Here is a 20,481-nt window from a genome sequence, read left to right on the forward strand (position 1 = left end):
ATTAACCCCTGCATATTTGTTTCTATGTGGCTTAACAACTTCCCACCTGCACTCACACTCATTCCCAGACTAACCTGGTCATCTGGGTGGTTTCCTAGGGCAGCCGTAACAAATTACCATAAACTTGGTGCCAAAGCAACAGAAACTTCTTCTCACAGTGTTTACCAAACCAAGGTGTCACCAGGCCACCCTCCCTATGAAGGCTCGAGGGGAGAATCCTTCTTTGCCTCTTCCGGCTGCTGGCGGCTCCTGTCCTGGTGTTCCCTGGCTTTTAGCTGCATCACTCCAATCTCTGCCTTCACACAGCCCTCTTGCCTGTGTCAAACCTTTCTCCTTTCTCTCATGAGGACATCAGTCATTGGATCTAGGTCCCCCCTAGAGGCTAAAGCTCTCAGTGGCTTAACATAATAAGAATTTATTTGTGGCTCAGTGAAGAATCTGAAGTCGCTTAAGGACTTGGCTCCAAGCTCCTCTTGGGCCTTAGACTGCTCTCCATGCAGCCAGTGGTTGGGGAAAGAGGAGAGGTGCTCTTAGGGGAGATTTATAGAAGCCAGCCCAGGAAATGGTGCACATCTCTTCTGCCCATATTCACTGGCCAGAACTCAAATGGCCACGTGAATAACTGCAAGGAAGGCTAGGAAATGTAGTGCAGCTGTGTGCCCAGGAGGAAAGGAAATATATTTAGTAAACAACAAGTATGTGTACATCTTTAAAAAAATAATTTTTTTATTGATTTTAGAGAGGAAGGGAGAGGGAGAGATAGAAACATCAATGATGAGAGAGAATCATTGAAGGGCTGCCTCCTGCACGCCCCACACTTGGGATTGAGCTCGCAACCTGGGCATGTGCACTGACCAACAAATCGAACCGTGACCTCCTGGTTCATGTGTCGATGCCCATGCTGGCTGGGCTCTGTACATTTTTTAATACTGTTCTATCATTTTCTGATTTTCTTGTAATGATTTAACCACAAAGTTCAGAAATGACAGACTTCATCTTATCACTTAATCCCTTACTCATAGGCATAATCTTTGCATACTGTATTTGCATACCAATTTGGTTTCTCCATTTCTTGAGTTAGCCTTGTCTACCCATATTTTAACACTTATTTTACTTTTAACTTCTACTTTCATACATTTTTACCTTATTTGTTCCTTTGGCAAAACTGTTTATTTCCACAGGTGCCAGTGGGAGGCAGGGACAGCATAAGTGGGCAGTAGGGGGATACCCCTACCACATTTTAGCCAGAGAAAGGAGCCCTGATCCCATTAAGAGGCCACCCTTGAGAGCTGCCCTGACCTCCTCAATTCCCTGAGTCGACATGAACCGTAAACAGGACAAACACCTATTTGACTGATGTGTCCCAGCTTACCTGCCCACCGAGGGACCTTCCCCTTCAGGGCAGCTTGACCTCCATGGCTGTCTTGACCATTCACCACTGCTGTTCAGGCTGTTTAAACTGCTGACTATGGGGAAAAGACTCCAGGCCAAAAAGCAATTAATCATTAATGGGCTGCCTCCTGCACGCCCCACTAGGGATCGAGCCCTGGAAATGTGATAGAGAAATCTCTCACATGGAGGCTGCTTTTGCCTTCTTCTTCGCATCTATCCTTTCTTAGCAACTCATGGTTATCACCAGCTCATCAGTCCGTGGGCCCAAGCATGGACGGAGAGTGGCTCACTGGCAACGTGTGGGAGATCTTGAGTCGGCCCAAGTTTTCTTCCTTCTCCACAATCACCACTGCCCCCTCCTGGTCTTCAGTTTCTAGGCCCCTAAGAGTGGAGTTCCAGGTGCTCGCCCTTGGTAAACTGTCTGAGCAAACAGGTGCTGAGGTGGCCTCATCAGAGCCATCAGAGCTAGATGCTCCATGGGACTGAAACGTACGGACCCTGGGACAGGACACTAGCATCTCAGGGGCCTTCTGGGCTCAATTACTGGGTGTTTGAGAGTTAAAGCTCTTACCAAACTATCTGTAAAAGAGAGGGGTCATTTGTCCACCTAAGATGAAGCTACAAAGGTGCAGAAAATGAGGTCTGGCAACACTGAAAAGGCTACAGGAGTAACCTTCTCCAGTCCACTTCTTTCTTTAGAAAGGCCAGAAAATGTTAAGCAGCCAAAACACACAGGGACAAAAATTTTAAAAATCTGTAGGAGGGTCTCATGTGGTGGAAAAGTTTCCAGCAAAAGAAGTTTGAACAATAGCTGGACCAAGACCCCATTTCTGCCCATTCAAAAGTGGGCACCAAGCAGGCCCCTAATTGACTTACACTGTACAACTTGATTTCCCTCTTTGGACCCTTTTCTCTCATTTGTAAGAGGAAGTAATAGGAAAAGGGAAATAGTCACAGCTCCTGAGGTTTTGTGCAGAACTCTTATTACATAAATATTGTCTTTTCACATGTATGTGGAAGACCTCCAACTGCCGGGCACTCACACAATTTCTGAATAAATGTAGAAAAATATCTACACTGACAATATACATTTTAAACATTTTTTAAAACAAAGGGGATTTAAAATGCAGTACGAAATAAGGGCATTTTGTCCTCCACTGTCTTCATTTACTATTGTAGGCAGCAGACACTACAGCTCATCTTGCTTCAACAAAGACACCAGGTCACTGGAAGTTTATTCACTGCAGAAGCCCCCAGAAAAAGGGTAAGTTTTAGAGGGTAACTCCCAGTGTCCCTTCATGTTCTCCCCAGGAGAAATCCATCTTGCAGCCCAATGTTCCCAGTAGACTTGGGCCAGACACATCTAGCACAGTCACTGTCCTGTCACGCTAGCCGGCATGGCCCAAGATCCGAGAGGGGCCCTTCTGCTATGCCTGCTCACCAGCACTGCTTCCACTGGCCCCTGAGCCTTTGCCTGACGCCTGGGCTTCTGAGGAGCGTGAAGCCTGCTTTGGCAGGTGGATGGGGACGTAGATGTTGGAAGCAGAATGCTCCTTGAAGTACTCTCCTCCCTTCTCTTCATATTCTTTCCTGGTGATCCAGACGGCATCGTCATCCAGGTGGTCCAAGGCCCAGTCACGAGCACCATACCAGGCGTCCAGCACAGGGTTAGAGGCCAGCTGAACCTGAAACACAGAGAACATTCACCAGAAGGCCGTCTCCATCAGGGCTCAAGGAGTGAATGTTCAGCAGGCCCAGCCACATCCCCCTACCTTTCATCCCCAGAAATACACACACAGGAGGCCCCAATGAATTCTATCTCTGCACCCTCCAAACTCAGCTGAGCTGAAATGCCCCCAACTCTCCAAGTGACACAAGCATGCAAACCCTAGCAGATCTGACCTCATAGAACAGGCGGTGGTCAGCTGCCTTATGAACATAAGACCTGCCACTCTGGTCAGAGAGAGACCAATTCCTCCTCCTCCTGCTCCAGTGATATTAACCACAAGTTGTCAAATGGAGAGGGAGGCTGAACTGGCACTTGGCCTGAGGAAAGGCCTTCCTGGCCCTGATCCCCTCTCTGCATGCAAGCAGAGGGGAGCAGAGGGAAGTGGAGGCTGATATGAGGCAGCTCTGGCCAATGGTGGCAAATGAGCCTCTAAAATGAGATCAGAGAAGATGCTGCTGACAATGCCCAGTTTCCATTGCTTATTATCAGAGTGAGGTGAGGAGAATGACTTATTCTCCATGTACAGTCTTTTGTATCCTCTGTTTTTTACTATGTGCATGTCTTCCTTTTTCAATAAACAAATATACAAAACATGATTCTCATTCCACTTTTAAAATTAAACATAAATGAAAGACAAGAAGGAAAGCCACAAAAATGTTAATAGTGGCTACCAGTATCTCTGAGTGATGAGATTATCAAGTAACTAGAGGCCCGGTGCACAAAATTCATGCACGGGAGGCAGGGGCAGGAGTCCCCTCAGCCCAGCCTGCACCCTCTCCAATCCGGGACCCATCAGGGGATGTCTGACTGCCGGTTTAGGCCTGATCCCAGGGATTGGGCCTAAACCAGCAGTCGGACAACCCTCTCACAATCCGGGACTGCAGTCGGACAACCCTCTCACAATCCGGGACTGCAGTCAGACAACCCTCTCACAATCCGGGACTGCAGTCAGATAACCCTCTCACAATCTGGGACTCCTAACTGCTCACCTGAAAGCCCCTAACTGCCCCCACATGCCAGCCTGATCACCCCTAACCACCTCTGCCTGCCGGCCTGATCGCCCCTAACTGCCCACCCTGCTGGCCTGGTTGCCCCCAACTCCCCCACCCCCGCCGGCCTGGTCGCCCCTTACTGCCGCCCCCCCGCCCGCCACTGGCTGGGTCACCCCCAATTGCGCCCCCCCTGCCAGCCTGGTCGCCCCTTACTACCCCCCTGCTGGCTTGGTCGCCCCATGTAGCCTGCTGTTCAGTTGTTTGGGCATCCCTCACTAACCCCCTGCTGGCCTGGTCGCCCCACACAGCCTGCTGTTCAGTCGTTTGGTCGTCCCTCACTAACCCCCCTGCCAGCCTTGTCGCTCCACGCAGCCTGTGTTCGGTGGTCCATCTGGTTGTTTTGGTCGTGACGGCACCTGGCTTTTTATATATTAGGATTTTTCTCATTTACACTTTACTTACCACTTCTGCAATCAGAAAACAAAATAATTAATGCTATTTTCAAAACAGCTGGTTAGCCCTAGCTGGTTTGGCTCAGTGGATAGAGCTTCTGCATGTGGGCTGAAGAGTCCCAGGTTCAATTCCAGCCAAGGGCACATGCCGGGGTTGCAGGCTTGATCCCCAGTAGGTGGCATGAGACAGCCAATCAATGATTCTCTCTCACTGTTGATGTTTCTATCTCTCTCTCCCTCTCCTCTCTGAAATCAATAAACATATATTTTTAAAAAAAACACCACACACATAAGAAACAGCTGGTAACATTATCAATCAGTACCTGAAAAGATGACTGAAAGGGTCTCATCGCCAACAGTTCCTTCTCAATTCTAACTTTTAGCCCAGGATACATCAAGTTCCCACCGGTGAGGAAAACGTTCTGAACCAGCACCTCCTGAATGTCCTTTGGGTACCTAGGAGAGAAAGGATTACTCTGCTATGGCCCCTGTAACTTGAATATCAGAAGAGAATGTACATGTGGAAATGTAAGCTCTCAGTACAAAAGAGAAAACATCTGCACACTTTTAAAAACTTCCAATTTTCATTTGCATCTTTACAGAATGCTAAGTATCTAGTCAAAACCTTACTTTGAGTGGTCAATTCATGTCTTTAGAATGATTAGAAGTTTTGTGCCTTTCTAACACATGTTTTCTAACAACTAATTTTATTGAGGTTTGAGTTACACACATTTTGAGGAAGTCTGGTAAATTATATACCCAGCAACCATCACCACCACATTTTACATAAAGAACATTTCCATCACCCCAAGAAGTTTTGCCTCCCTTTTGAGAGTCCATTTCTCTACCTCTGCTTTTTTTTTTTTTTAAAGTAACAGTTTTATCATATACATGTTTGGCCACTTTCCCACCGTTAGACCAAGCTGACAGCCATTCAAAGCAGCTGCAATAGCTTTTCTTCCTTGCTAGCTGTAAGCTTCCATTCTGTTTATCCAACAGCAGCCACAGTACTAAAAGTCATGCTCCTTACTTGTCCAAACGGAATTATGAAAACTCACACTGCAGGAAAATGCCTGTATAAACGGGAGGGGGAAAGCACGCTCTTATAGAAATGCAAACTCCTAAATAAATGTCTACAAGGAGGAAAGAAGACATAAGTTCTGCACATTTCTGGGTAATTTACAATCACTAGTCTGCAATGTGAAGGTTTATATGACAGCCAGTGCAAGACATTACCACGTTGCTCAAACCTAAAGGCCTGGCGAGAGATAATGAGTACTATCTGAGCATAGCAAGTCAATGAGAAGGAGAGCGTGAGAGAGAATTCCAATGCCTCACCATCAAATCTACCATTCAAAGCCAAGGAAGTGGTTCAGGAAAAAAAGAAGAAATAGAAGTTTCAGTCTCACCTGTCCAGAATGTACTGAAGGGTCTCCGCTACTCCAGCCTGCTCTTCGCCTAGGAGAGACGGCTGGAAGATAATTTCTGGAGCCCGAATTCTTTCTGTCCCAACGAACAGCTGGTGATATGCTGCCAAGTTAAACACGGGCTTTAAAAACCCAAGGTTTAAAAGATATTTTTAGACCACGTGACAAACATCCTCATTGCCAGTTTCCTCAAACTGCAGTTTATTCCAATACAGCTTCTGTCCTTTGTTCATGCCCGAGTAACCCCTCCCCAACTCTCTTGATTTGAACATTCAATTTTCTAATCTTTTCCCACTACAATTTGCATCATGAAATGGTCCCTGACTAGCAGGGAAAGAGACTGTTAAGAGTGACAGCAGGAAGACTGGAAGACCAGGTCTCCTGCCCAGGGCCTTGTCCAGCACCCTGGTCCCTGCACAGCAGAGAAAGCTTTCTCCCAGGTGTGTCTCAGGCCAGGTCAGTCTCTCTGGTTGCCATTGTATGACATAAAAATAGACCCAAATGAGGATTAAGCATAATGACATTGGCTTACATCTGAATTAAACCACTAAAGCTCGTCTTCGGGTATAAAGTCCCCAATTACTTACCCAAATGTTTCCATCAGACACACTATTACTCACAGATTCTTGGACCTTGATGATGGAACCCCAATCGATAACCCTGACTTTGGATGTTTTAAGTATCAGAACCCCCCTTTCTAGAAAATACAACTGGGATTTTTTTTTTAAATATCTCTAAAGGAGCAGACTAGACTAGCCGGGTCATTTATGTCACAGCTTCAAAACATGAACATGGTCGAGGCCACAGGGGTCCAACCTGGACAGCGGCGACGGGCTTCTCCACTTCTGGCGTTTCCTCTGAAAACAAGGGTTCAAAATCATTGATGTTTTCCACGTCTTCCAGGGACGGCTCTAGAGGCTCTAGGTCAGGGGTCTAAGAACAGAATAAACAAAACAGATCAAGTCCTGTAACTTCAGCAAGCCTTAGTTCTATTAGTTCACTGTCACGGGAAAGGACTGAAATCTCCCAATGGCCTAAACTATGAAAAAATGAAACTATGAAAAAATTTCTCAAGTATTTTAAAAAAGAACATGCATGAACACAAGGATTAAAAGACTGAAAAGCCAGGAATGGCTTTGCTCTTGTCCCCTCCTCCCTCCATTTCCTACTTATATAACCTCAACTCCTACCTTCTCTCTGAAGCCTTCTGATGGGCCCACCCACACCTGGGGCACAGTGGGAGCCCTGCTGCCTGCAGGAGTCACACCACCACACACAGAACTCGGGGGGAGAGGGTGTGATACCTGGTGTCTTACAAAGTGGCTTAGACCACCAGCAAAATTAAGTAAATCTCTTCATAATTGGTAGATCTATGTGCCAATACTAACGGGCTAGTGATGTGACTGAAAGCTCCCGGGTGGGGGAATGCTTCCTGTCTGTGGAATCCAGCAGAACAGGCTTTTCTCTTCAACAGTGAACCTGGGTGACCTGACATGCTGGTACCATCCCCAATGGAGGATTTAGAACTCGTTTCATTTTGACCTGGTTAAAGGGGCTCGGTGGGAGTGGGGGTGGTTCTGGATGACATCTTCAGCCACCTGTGGTGCTGCCACGTGAAAGGCAGGTGAGTTTCACCTTCTGGACTCAAATGGGAGAATTACAGAAAGAAATATTCTGTTGTATTCCATGGAAGAATGCTCTAACAATGACAGCTGTTGTAGAAAGGACTGTCTTAAGAGATGGTGTCTTGGGAGGTTTCGAACAGACTCAATACCATCAGCTGAGTATGCCTAGCCTATCCATATACATATACTACAATGTAAACTAGCATTCCAACTGCCCCTCCACACTCGTCCAACACACACACACACACACACAAAGTCATGTGGCATATGTGGCTCAGAGAGGGGTGACAATGCATTCTAAATCCTGACCAATATCATATTTAAGGGGAGGGGAGGGGAGGGTAAACCCTGGAAAGGACAAGGAATATTTCTTCATCTGGGACTAGAGAACAGGATGAGAGGCACTGGCTTAGAAATAGGTAATTTAAGGAGGCGAGAACCTAAGGACTTTGCTCTTGGCAAAGAAGGTGAGAGCATCTCTGCCAACACTGAATCTGACTCAGGAGCAGAAACACCTGCTACCTGGCATGATCCTCACTACAGATATTCCTACACTTATGGGTGAGGAAACTGAGGCTCAGGAGGCTTAATAACTTGCCCATGACCACAGCACACCAGTAAGTGGTGGAAAGTTGGCCTAAAACAGAACTTCTTAGCTCCAAATTCTGGGCTCTGCCTTAAGCTGAAATTCTATAAATCATGATGTACCACAAAAACTTTAAAAATAAGAAACTCAAAACCCAGCTCATTATCTTCTTAAGCCTGGAAGGCTTTATCTTCTAACCACTGCCTTTCAGTGTGATCACAGTGTCTCTGGAATCAATGGCTGTTCTGAACCTCAGCTGCACTACCTCTAACTGTGCAACCTTGGGCGAGTTTCTTCACTCCCCTAAGTCTCACTTTCCTTGTTTGTAAAATGGGAGTGATGATAGTACTTGTTGAAGAGTAAAAATTAATCAAGATGATGGTTACAGAAGAGCTCAGCGCTGGTTCTGGACATGTCATGTGTTCCATTATCATCAGTCATTGCCACTCCTGTCACCTCTGCTTCTACTTGGCACCAAGATCACTAGATCCTACATTTAAGTGTCTCCTCCTCCACCCTCTACCCCCAAGACAAATTTCAAGTCAACTACAACACATTTTTATCCTCTGTTCCACCTTCAGCCTTGCCTCTCCCTAAACCATCTTCCTAACTGCCTCCAGTTATTATCCTAAAATAAAATCTCATCAGATGACTTCCTTGCTCAACATACTTTGAAGGCTTTGTCTATATGAGAGATAATATCCAGGCTGATTGGTAAAGACCTTTATAGCCTGGCCCCAGCCTCCTCACTTCATCTCCCACATTCTACATGCCAAACGTGCCATGCTCCCTGCCCATGTGGTTCTTTCCATCTGAAATGTCCTTCCCTCCTCATGGCCGCTTAAGGAAATCAAATCACCTTTCGGGGCCCAGCTTAAATATCTCAATCTTTTCTTAGAACTCCATCTGCATTCCCACACACACCTACCACACCTGACAAGCTTTTTTACAGTCCACTAAGTATGGTTCTACAGCTCTATTTTTTTTTTTTTAAGGCACCAAGAAGGGCAGGAACTGTATCTTTTTTAAAATATATATTTTTATTGATTTCAGAGAGGAAGGGAGAGGGAGATAAAAAAAAAAATCAATGATGAGCAAGAATCACTAATTGGCTGCCTCCTGCACACCCTACACTGGGGATCGAGCCCACAACCAGGGCATGTGCCCTGACCAGGAATCGAACCATGACCTCCTGGTTCATAGGTCAACGCTCACCACTGAGCCATGCCGGCTGGGCAGGAACTGTACCTTAACCACCTCTACAACCCCAGTTCCTGGCATGCCACACCTAGCTCTGAGTGGTGGGCACCTGGGTTACACCCTCTCCTTTCCCTGGAATAGAGATGTTTGGGTTTCAAAAGGCTTCTTCAGCTACCACAAAAATATCATCACCCATCTTCATCTAGCTATATTCAAAAGCATGGCACCTTAAAAAATAAGATAACTTGTTAGCTTCACTAAAAATGGCAAAGAGAACTTGTGACACTTTCTGTGAATCATGTGAATTGAATCCCAATTCACATGATTCACAGAAAAACAAAGCTAATAATTTCTACACAGAAAACAGCATCCAAAAGAGAAGAGAGCTCTCTAGCATGGCTGGCGTCTCTCTCTCCCGGGCTTGCCAGGGTCTTCACGTGCATTGTGTGGTGTTCAGAAATACAAATATGACTGTTCTTTTTGAAACTGAACAGAATGACAGTTTGCCAAACCACAGCAGGAAGGATGCAGCCTGGGTGCCTGGAACAGCACAGGAACAAGCAGAGGCCAGCTCTGATGGTGGCTGGTCGGGCAAGGGAACTTTCTATGTTGGGCCCATTTTGTTTCCTAACGAATGACAGCGCTCTAAAACCATGAAAGTGGGCACCTGCAGGTTTAAATACTTCATCAGCAATGCTAACAGAGCCTACTCCTTCACAACATCCTCCTCGGAATACTTGCACAATAGTAAGGGCAGGAAAGGATTGGTCTGTAGGTAAAAATGGATTTTAGAAAATACTGAGTTAAAAAATTTAGCTGTATTAATCCAATTCAGCCATTAGTGCTTGGATGGCATTTTTAAAAAAATATATTTTATTGATTTTTTACAGAGAGGAAGGTAGAGGGATAGAGAGCTAGAAACATAGATGAGAGAGAAACATCGACCAGCTGCCTCCTGCACACCCCCTACTGAGGATGTGCCCGCAACCAAGGTACATGCCCCTGACTGGAATCGAACCCGGGACCCTTCAGTCCGCAGGCCGACGCTCTATCCACTGAGCCAAACCGGTTTCGGCTTGGTGGCATTTGAATATGAACTTTGGTCCACATAAATCTATTCTCTCCATTCTAAGTGAATAGTTAGAAAATATACAAATACTTTCTGGGAGAACTGGCCAGCCAGAGTCATGGCCAAATTTATCCCAGGAAGATTACAGTAATAAACTCTAGTCACTAACAATCTCCTTTAATAAATGCCTATCGACCATTAAAGCTCTGGGGACAGATCAATTAATCAAGTTTGTTGTATACAGAGAAATCTTTTGAAGTTTGACATTTCAAAATCTCCCTAAGCCCAGAGAGATTTGAATATGTACCCCCTGGTCACAGAAAAAGTAGGAACCAGCATGTATCTATTGATTGAATGAAGGAGTGGCTGAATCATGGCATGAAACTAATGCAGAAAAGGGGACCAAAGAAAGGAAAAATTAGTTTCCCAACTGCTCAGGAATCACATCTTCAAAGTTGTTTGTTTTCCTTTTAAACCTGCCGGTGGCTTAGTGCAGTGGTCGCCGACTTTTCAGACCTCAGTCCGCGGACCACTGGCTTAGTGCACATTTCTGGTGTAAGGATGCTGATGTCCTGGTGACATGTTAAACATAATAAAAACTAAATATGGATGAGTAAACAACAAAGACAACTTGGTTCTGGATCCCAGTAAACAAGAGCTCAAACTGAAACACAGATCTGACAACTGGGAGAAGCAAACTAGTTGGTTCCACCAAAGCTGATCTGGGATGCTGTGTGCAAGTTAGATGGTAGGAAAGGTCCCTTCTAGCTGAGATCTCAGTGAGCCATAAGCTGTACCTAGGACACCTGACTCAGGATCTGCTCTATCAAATGGGCATGCTCAGGATCAGGGGCTGTCCTTGTACAGTCAACAGCCCGGCAGAGAGAGGTAGAGAATGCGAGGTGAAAGCAGGAACTGAGAGAGCCTCCAGCTATGAGATGGTCACTGCGAAAGCTACTTTCATGCTGAGCGAAAAAGCTCTGAAGTCTCTGGTAAGCACATTACACCCAGCATCAAACTGGATTTTCCTACAGCACTGTTTCTAAGTACAGGGTTTAGATTTAAAGAATTATTTTTTAAAAATAGTAGGACTGGTTACTTCTGCCCCCGAAGTGTCACAAGTTCCTCTGTTTAGAACTCTAGAGATGACAGATTCAGGAACAATAAGTACACTTACTTTTTTCCAGCTCTAAAGATAGGAGAGGCAACCAGCAACCTCCAGCTGTGGTGTGACCTGCAGGCAGCCCCTTCACCACACAGGGCCCACAGCATTTGGATTACCCAGGGTCCTACCTCAGCCCTGCCCCCTTGGCCACATCAACACTTATTAATAGTCCACTGGCAGGGAAACAAAAAGGAGAGGGGGGGGGGGAAGGGAGGGAGAGAAGAGATCAAAGAGCTTATTCAAGACTTAGTTTTTAGTAGCAAAAGGCTGATGTTTAATTTACCCAAAAACATTTTACTGAGCATGCCCACTATTTGCTGTAAAAAATGCATCCACTATGTATGCAGCATGATCCCTGTCCTTAGCAAACATCAAGATGGAAAGGAGGTAAGTGAAAGATCAACCACAATCCATAATAATAAAAGCATAATATACTAATTAGACTGGATGTCCTTCCGGACGACCTTCCAGACGACCTTCCGGACAAAGCCAGGGCTGCAAGGGAAGCCCAAGTTCAGGGTGCCTCCTGGCGGCCAGAGGGAAGCCTGGATCCCGGGTGCCAGAGGGAAGCCAGTGTCGGCAGCCAGGGAAAGGAAGGTCTACTCTTGCACGAATTTTGTGCATCGGGCCTCTAGTATACTTAATAAAGCAATGAAGAAAGCTAAAGGGAATGTATGACTAACTGCCAAAGAACCATCACAGGAGCAGGTTTAGGTTTAAGACAGAACCACACAAGTGGTGTGTGAATGTTCTTCCTACTCTACACACACACTTCCCCATCCCTGGGGAGCCAGAGGTCTACAGGGTGAAATCCCTTGGGTCAGAACTTCAGTTGGTACAGGTTAGTGCTATCATTGCCCTGCCAGTGTACCTGTGGACGTCACTCACCACACCAGCTCTCTTTTCCCAAAGTCTGGTCACAGCCCCTTTTATATCAGCCTTCTCAAGACACTCCTCCCACACTCAGGAAGGTCTACTATCTCTAAATGACCCCCCTCCCCAAAACACTCAGTACCTCAGGCTTGCTGTCCACCACATCCACCTCGAGGGTGACTTCGGATTGGAGGATTTTCTGCTTAGCTTGCTCCACAGCCGAACTGAGCTTGTGTATGTAGGACTGCAGCTCTTCTGGGGAGTCCATGTTCAGCTCCATCAGAGCTTTGTGAAATTGATCCATCTGGCCATCCTCTAGAAGTTCCTGAAACCAGAGCAGTCACCATTCATCCTCATCAGTGCAACCACAAACAGGAAGGGAAGAGAAGTAGCTTAGAGCCAATCAGAGAACTACAGCAGGACAGGGCTCCTAGAGCTCCTCAGCCCACCCCACCACAAAACCACATCTCCCCCAAAGTTTCCCACAGCTGTCCTCCCCAGCTGTCCCTAGGCTGCCATGGCATCATGGTTTCAGCGCTACCTGACCAGGCAAAACTAACCTATGGTGACAGACATCAGAAACGTTGTCATCTTTTGGGTGGGGAGAAGTGGGAAGGTTACTAAGAGTAGGCAGGAGGAGAGAGACTGCTGGGATGCTGGTAATGCTCTATTTCTGGATCTGGAGAGCAGACACACAGTGTGTTTCACGTTGTGAAAATGCATGAGCTGCAAACTTCAGATTTGTGCACTTTGCAGCGTGTGTGCTACACTAACATTAAAAAATTAAAAAATAAAATAAAGGAGATTATAAGGCTGACATAAATCAACAAAGCCAGAGTTCACAGCTATTTCAAAAATACCTGCTGCTATACCATCCTCTATACTGATGATCCTAGACTCCTTTGTGACCCCAAGGGCAACTTAGTCAATGCATTTTGTGGGTAAGGAAGAATATACAGGAGGAACATTTGCTGAGTAAGGCCAGGGGCCTATCTGGGATCTTCCGTTACCTGCACGTACTGCAGTCTGTCCAGCCGCTCCTGATCAAGCTGCAGCTTCTCCTCCCGCCGCCGGGCGTTCAGCTCCTGCAGCCGCCGCAGCTGCTGCTGCCGCCTTTCCTGCTTCTCCTCAGCGGTCAGAGTGCTGCCGAGGAGTTTGCTGGAAAACGGGAGCTGCATCTTGTGCACATTGTTTTCGTAATAGTCAGGGCACCGCCATTTCTGCAATTCTTCAAATAAATAAATTTGAAAGTTAAGAAATAGCAACACTACTAGCACAGAAATTGACAGACAATACCAGAATTCTAGGTCTGTGTAAGATAAAGAGCACACGCCATACAATCTCTGAACTATCCAATCAACAAAATGCAGCCATAAAACTGGACATAATGCCAACAGACCTCCTCTAAAATAATTGCTAAGTAAAGGTCTTCAGACTGAAATGATACCAGAAGGAAAACTGGAATACCAGGAATGAACGAAGAGCAATGGAAATGATGAAAATCTGGTTAAATGTAACAGACAAACCTCTTCTTTAGTTCAAAATGTTTGACAATTAAAAGTAAAAACCACACGCTGTCTGACGAGTTCCCAATGTTGTGAATGATTACATAAGACAACTCCAGCACAAAGGAGGAAAGAGAAAGGAGCCTCTAGCATACTAACATTTCCACATTCTACAGTAAAAAAAAAAAAAAAAAAAAAAAAAACGCTTACCATTTGCAACAGCATGGATGGACCTAGAGAGTATTATGGCAATCAGAGAAAGATAAGTATCACATGATCTCACTCATGTGAACTCTAATAAACAAAATAAACTGATGAACAAAAATAGAACCAGAGATACAGAAGGATGGAACAGACTATTAAACCTCAGAGGGAAGGCAGTGGAGGGTGGGTAGGAAGAGATCAACCTATGAACTTGTATGCATATATGCATAACCTGTGGACACAGAAAATGGGGTGGTGAGGGCCTGGGGTGGGAAGCGGGACAGGCTGGAAGAGGTCAATAGGGGAGAAGGGGACTTATGTAATGCTTTCAACAATAAAGATTAAAAAAATAATAATTTTTAAAAAAGGCAACTAAAATGGAAAGGAATAAAACTATTCACAGATGACATGTCTACATGTAGAAATTCTCAAGGAATCTACAAAAAACTAAAACTTAGCTTAGTAAGGTCACAGGATACAAGGTCAACACAGAAAAATGAATTGTTATTTCTATACACTAGCAACAAGCATTTGGAAACAGAAAGGAAAAACAACAAAGAAATAAATACTTAGGCATAAATATAATAAAACATGTACAGGACCTATATGCTGAAAACTACAAAAATGCTGATGAAAAAAATCAATAAAGATATACATAAATGGCCCAGCAGGATACTTGGTTCCAGGACCACAGTTTGAGAAATTGGAGGGCACGGTTTGATTCTCTGTCAGAGCACATGCCCGAGTTGCAGGCTCGATCCCCAGTGTGGGGCGTGCAGAAGGCAGCCAATCAATGATTCTCTCTCATCACTGATATTTCTCTCTCTCCCTCTCCCTTCCTCTCTAAAATCAATAAAAATATATTTTCAAAAAAGATATAAGTAAATGGAAAGACATACTATGTTTATCAACTGAAGATTCAACATAATAAAAAATGTCAATTCTTTCCAATGGATTTAATATTATTTCTGCATTTATATTTAGAATGTTGTTTTATATCCAATCTTATCTGTAGATTTAATGTACTTTCCATCAAAATCCTAACAGAACTTTTCGGTAGATATGGATGGATAAGCTGATCCTAACATTTATATGAAAAGGCAAAAAACTAGAATAGCCAAAACAATTTTGAAAATAACCTACATATGTAAGTTATCAGTTAACTAAAGAGTTTATGAAAGTAAATATCAAAAGGGAAAGGGGATGCTAAAAAGTAATGAGTAAAAAAAATGAGCAAAAGAGTTATCCTGGAAACAATTTAAGGAACGCCCCCAAAGCCAACATCCAAAAGCTGCAAGCAACCAACCTCTTCCTTACCTTCCACATAATCCTCAGCGATGTAGCTGTGCTCATGCAGGATCTCCTCCATGCGGCTGAGTGTGATAGCTGCCAGGTGCCCAGGATACTTCAGCTGCAGGAGACGCTGGAGGTAGCCAGCTGCTTGGCTTCCTCCCAGATTGATGCGTTTGCAATTTTTAGCATCTAACCTACAACCAAGAAATGGAAAACAACACTTTTTTTTTTTTAAGAATAGTTTGTTGATTTTTAGAGAAAGAGGGAGAGAGAGAGAGAGAGAAAAGCACCGTTTGGTTGCCTCCTATATGCCCCCTACCGGGAATGGAGCCCGAAACCCAGGCATGTGCCCTGACTGGGAATCCAACCGGCAACCTTTCAGTGCAAGTGATGACATCCGACCAACTGAGCCACACCGGCCAGAGCAACAGCACTTATTCTTGGCAGCATGAAAGAGAATATGGAGCACCTTTGGGGAGAAAGGATAATTTAATGTAGATGAAGGAGGAAGAAACAGACCAGCCGGGAGAACATAAAACCTTAGCTGGAAGGGACTTTCAAGTTCCCTTGGTCCAACCTCTTAACCAGTGCAGACTTCCTAGTCCATACCCAGACAGACATGTGCCCATCTAACTTCTGGCAAGAGTTTCAGAAGGAAACCAGGTTCAAGGAAGAACATGTACTCTGAAGTCAGACCCACCATCCATTTCTCAAACTGTGGTCCTGGAACCAAGTATCCTAGAATTAGCTGAGGAAATGTTAAATGCACCCATTCTCAGGACTCATTTGCTCTGGGAATTTGCATTTTAACAAGCTTCCCAGGTAACTGCAGTATAAGCCAGACTTTTGAGACTCCCTTCCCCAAACACTCCACTTCTACTGACACAAACACATTAAGTAACCCCAGGTATATTGGCTTAGTGTAACTCCCTAAGACTACCAGGTCCCTTTCACATGAACCGAAGGGAAAGAGAACCAGAGTAACTTTGTGTTCTTAAAGTGAGAAAGTAACAGCACTAGGAAGTTGCTCTATATTGATATGTCGCTGCTATATCACACCTCACCAGCAGAGGCCAGCATAGAACCGGATATACTCCAATCTGATCATTCCTTAGCCTTCAGGTAAAATAATTTTCTCTCAATACAAGATAAAAATAACAATATCATCTTTAATTTCTGCATACTGTTTTACATAATGTAGACAACTCTGCACTGAAGTGTTTGGTAATGTCTAAGAATTACTTTTTTCTTCATTAATTTTTATTAAAATTCCTACTCTAGGGCTCAATGTATTCCACAACATTTGTTTTAACTTAAATGTTCATAGTGCTTTATAATTTACAAAGTGTCATCATCTACATTATCTCATTTCATCCTCAGGAAAACCCTGAGCAATCAATTTTTCCCATTTTCCATGTTAGGAAACTAAGTGAAGAGGCTAGGTACCTCATCCTTAGCAGGACTACAAACCAGGCATTCAACTCCAAAGCTAGAACTCTTTTTTTTAATTTATTTTTATTGATTTCAGAGAGGAAGGGAGAAGGAAAGAGAGATAGAAACATCAATGATGAGAGAGAATCATTGATTAGCTGCCTCCTGCACACCCCCTATTGGGGATCAAGACCACAACCCAGACATATGCCCTTGACCAGAATCGAACCCGGGACCCTTCAGTCCGCAGGCCCACACTGAGCCAAACTGGCTAGGGCAGTGGTCGGCTAACTCATTAGTCAACAGAGCCAAATATCAACAGTACAATGATTGAAATTTCTTTTGAGCCAAATTTTTTAAACTTAAACTTCTTCTAACGCCACTTCTTCAAAATAGACTCGCCCAGGCCGTGGCATTTTGTGGAAGAGCCACACTCAAGGGGCCAAAGAGCCGCATGTGGCTCGCGAGCCGCAGTTTGCCGACCACAGGGCTAGGGCAAAGCCAGGACTCTTTTCTTACACATCCTCTTTACTCAATGAGAACTCTCAGGAGAGCATGATGCTGGTCTAGTCTCTCAACAGACAACAAAAGCCCAACTATAAAATGAGAACAGATTTTAGACATGACAGAAACTACCCTCACTTTTTATTCAACTCAAAAACATTTAATAAGTTCCTATTATGTGTCAGGCACTGTATGTGAAAAAGGTCTAAACTATGGTGATTAAAGAGCTTTAAATAAAAATCATACTATCTTAATAAGAAAGTGACTCCAGAACACAAAGACAGTTTAAATTAAGTTTATTCAAATCATTTATTCAAACATTTTTTTTTTGAGCTCCTAGTACCTGCAGGTACTGTGTTAGCTGTCTTACCATAAGTCAGAATTATAAAATTCTAGAATTGTGGATTTGGACCTCGGGTCCACTTCAACTCCTTCCAAGAGGGCACAAAGAATGTAAGGTGAAGTGACTTACCCACAGTCACAAAGTGAGATAGGTCAGAGCTAAGCCCGGGGGCCAGTTCATGGTCCGGTACCTGCTCTTTCAACTCCACCTTTAAAGCAGGCACCCAATAAACGTTTCCTGAATGCTTCTCAAAAGAGGACTCAAATGCTGCAAGTGCAACTCACCTCCCTTCTAAGACGGGTAAAATATGTGTGCACTGGTATCCAGATGAAATGATGAGCCCACTGGAAATCAAGGTCTTTGGCTTATTGTGGTAGAAGCTGAACAGGCTGTCTATTCCGTAGGCAACCTTGGGAATCCCGTAGCACTCAAAAAGGAGCTCAGCCATCATTTGTCGTGAATACAGTGGGTTGCACACCGCTTCTGTCAGAACGATGGGATGATCAACACAGCCCTACTTTGAAACAAAAGAACAAATAGATGGGTGAAACAAGAATACTCTTCTTAAAGCATAAAAGAAACCAAAATCCTATTGCAAGGGCTGAATTTGCTTTTGGTCTCCAATCAAAAACCTAATCAGAAGCAACTGTAAAACATTCCTCTCATCTCTATGGGAAGTGGTTTTGGAAAATATGAACGCAGGGTCAATTTAAGGTTATTAAGTCAAACCCCTTCCAAACTCTCAGGGAATCATAAAGGCTCTATCTTCAAAATAGCTCCAGAGTCCAACCACTTCTTACCACATCTCCCCCATTCCCTGCTACCTCCCTCGGATAAGTCACCATCACCTCTCACCTGGGTGATTGCAACAGCCTCCTCACTGGTCTCCCTATTTCTATCTGTGACCCATGCCAGTCCATTTTCCATACGGCAGCTCCAGCGACCCTTCTGGAACATCAGTCATGTCCCTCCTCTGCTCAACACCAAGGCTCCTCAGTTCACTTAGTATTACCTAGGTGTGTGAATTCCTCTTCCACTTACTACCGCCCCGCCCTCACGCCGGCTGCCCTGCAGTTAGGATTAGGGCATCCTTCTGCCCCAGGGCCTTTCCACTGGTGGTTTCCTCCGTCTGTAACACTATTCCCTCAGATACTCACGTGGCTTGCTCCCTCAATAACCTCCTTCAAGTCCTGGCTCGAACATCACCTTTTTCCTGGGTTGTACCCTTGCCTTCTTATTGAAAAAATATATATATAACCCTCTCCTTTCCTTCTATCATGCCATAGCATCTACTACTTAATTCTACTTATTGTCTGTCTTTCCATACTAGAATGTCTTTCCATACTAGTTTCATAAGCTCAGGTTTTGTGTTACATTCACAGATGTATTCCAAACGCCTAGAAAAGTGCCTGACAGAGTAAGCGCTCAATGCATATTAGTTAATAAATGAATTTATTAACAAAGGAGCAATATGTCCGAATGTATGCTCCAAGAGAAAAGGGGTATGGTTCTGTTCATGCTGTATCCCAAGCGCCTACGGCTTACACACGTTAGGCGCTTCGCAGCTGAAGGAGCGACTAAATGAATGAATGACTAAATAACCATCAGCGCCACGGGAGTGGCTGTTATTTCTCTGAGGGCAGAGTGAGCGGGAGACACGACCTCATCCCTCCCGCTCAAGCCCAGCGCACCTCCCTTCCCGCCCGCCCTCTCTCCCCCAGAGGCTCACCTGCGAGGAGACACCCAGGTGCTGGAAGCAGTAGTCAAACAGCAGCTCCTGCAGCTCCAGGTTGACCGGCACGTTGCGGTCGAAGGGCGAGCGCAGCATCCAGCGCAGCGGCTCCAGGCTGCCCAGCGCGTTGCCCACCTGGGGACCCGCCCCGCCCCGAGCCGCGCCCCGCCCGCGAGCGCACACGGCGCGGAACTGGAGGCGCGGCTCCAGGCCTGCATCCGGCCCGGGGCACGCCCAGCCGGCACGGACCTGGAACGACCCGTTGTCCAGCACCAGGGGCACCGGCAGGGGCCCTAGGGTCACCGGGCCGGCCTCCAGCACTGGATCTGGAGTGGCGCGGGCGTCCCGGAACGGGAACACGTTCCCCGCCGGCCCAGCGGTCCCGGACGCCGCCATCTTGCACCGCGCGCGCTGGCTCCGCCCCTCGCCGCAGCGTCCGCCCCGACGGCGCGAAGCCCCGCCCCGGCGCGTAACGCCGCGCGGCTCGGGTCCTAAAGAACTTCCAAACCTCACCTCCTCGCTGAGGCCGGCGACCTTCTTCACCTGGCTCGCCCCTCGTGGCCCAGGCCACCTTCGGGATCGCTGGGGCCCGACCATCCTGGCGGTCAAGTCCTGCAGTTGCTTAACCTCGTCTTAATATCCGACCTCACCACGCCCCTTCGCTCTAGCCGGGCCTCTGGGCCAATAAGCCGCGCCCCAATGCGCAGCGCCACCAAGCCCCGCCCCTCCTGGTCTCCAGGAGGCCCCGCCTTCTCGCCTAGCCACGCCCCAATTCCGCGGGTAACTCACCTTCAACAGCCCTTGGTTCCGCCTCCACGTGGTTACGTCGCCCTCAGCCTCTCAGTCAAGGAAACGCAAACTCGGAGTCACTGACTGTTCAATTTCTTGACCAGAGAGCTCGCTACGCAGGCATGTTCAATTTGTGAAAATTCAAGCTATCCATTTATGATTTGTGCACT

At 45.8% G+C, this 20,481-nt stretch overlaps 1 protein-coding gene across 1 annotated transcript; it reads right to left on the bottom strand.

The window, feature by feature from the left end:
* Positions 1–719: 719 nt before the first annotated feature.
* Positions 720–20,161, bottom strand: ACTR5 (actin related protein 5). Its single transcript, XM_008160897.3, has 9 exons — positions 19,520–20,161; positions 18,075–18,304; positions 15,537–15,706; positions 13,521–13,738; positions 12,653–12,835; positions 6,809–6,925; positions 5,975–6,114; positions 4,889–5,021; positions 720–3,077 (listed from the first exon to the last, which is right to left on the bottom strand). Exons 1-9 carry the CDS (start codon positions 20,117–20,119, stop codon positions 2,820–2,822), a joined length of 2,049 nt encoding a protein of 682 aa, XP_008159119.3. The 5' UTR covers positions 20,120–20,161; the 3' UTR covers positions 720–2,819.
* Positions 20,162–20,481: the final 320 nt, after the last annotated feature.

The sequence above is a fragment of the Eptesicus fuscus genome, chromosome 12 (assembly GCF_027574615.1).
Source record: "Eptesicus fuscus isolate TK198812 chromosome 12, DD_ASM_mEF_20220401, whole genome shotgun sequence".
Lineage (NCBI taxonomy): Eukaryota > Metazoa > Chordata > Mammalia > Chiroptera > Vespertilionidae > Eptesicus > Eptesicus fuscus.

Excerpts from the sequence above, each read along its gene's own strand:
- ACTR5 (XM_008160897.3), bottom strand. The coding sequence starts at position 20,119 with ATGGTCGGGCCCCAGCGATCCCGAAGGTGGCCTGGGCCACGAGGGGCG. Across the intron at positions 12,836-13,520 it reads ACAGACTGCAGTACGTGCAG|GAACTTCTAGAGGATGGCCA; the intron begins GTAACGGAAGAT and ends CTCTGGTTTCAG. Across the intron at positions 3,078-4,888 it reads CCTTTCAGTCATCTTTTCAG|GTTCAGCTGGCCTCTAACCC; the intron begins GTACTGATTGAT and ends TCTGTGTTTCAG.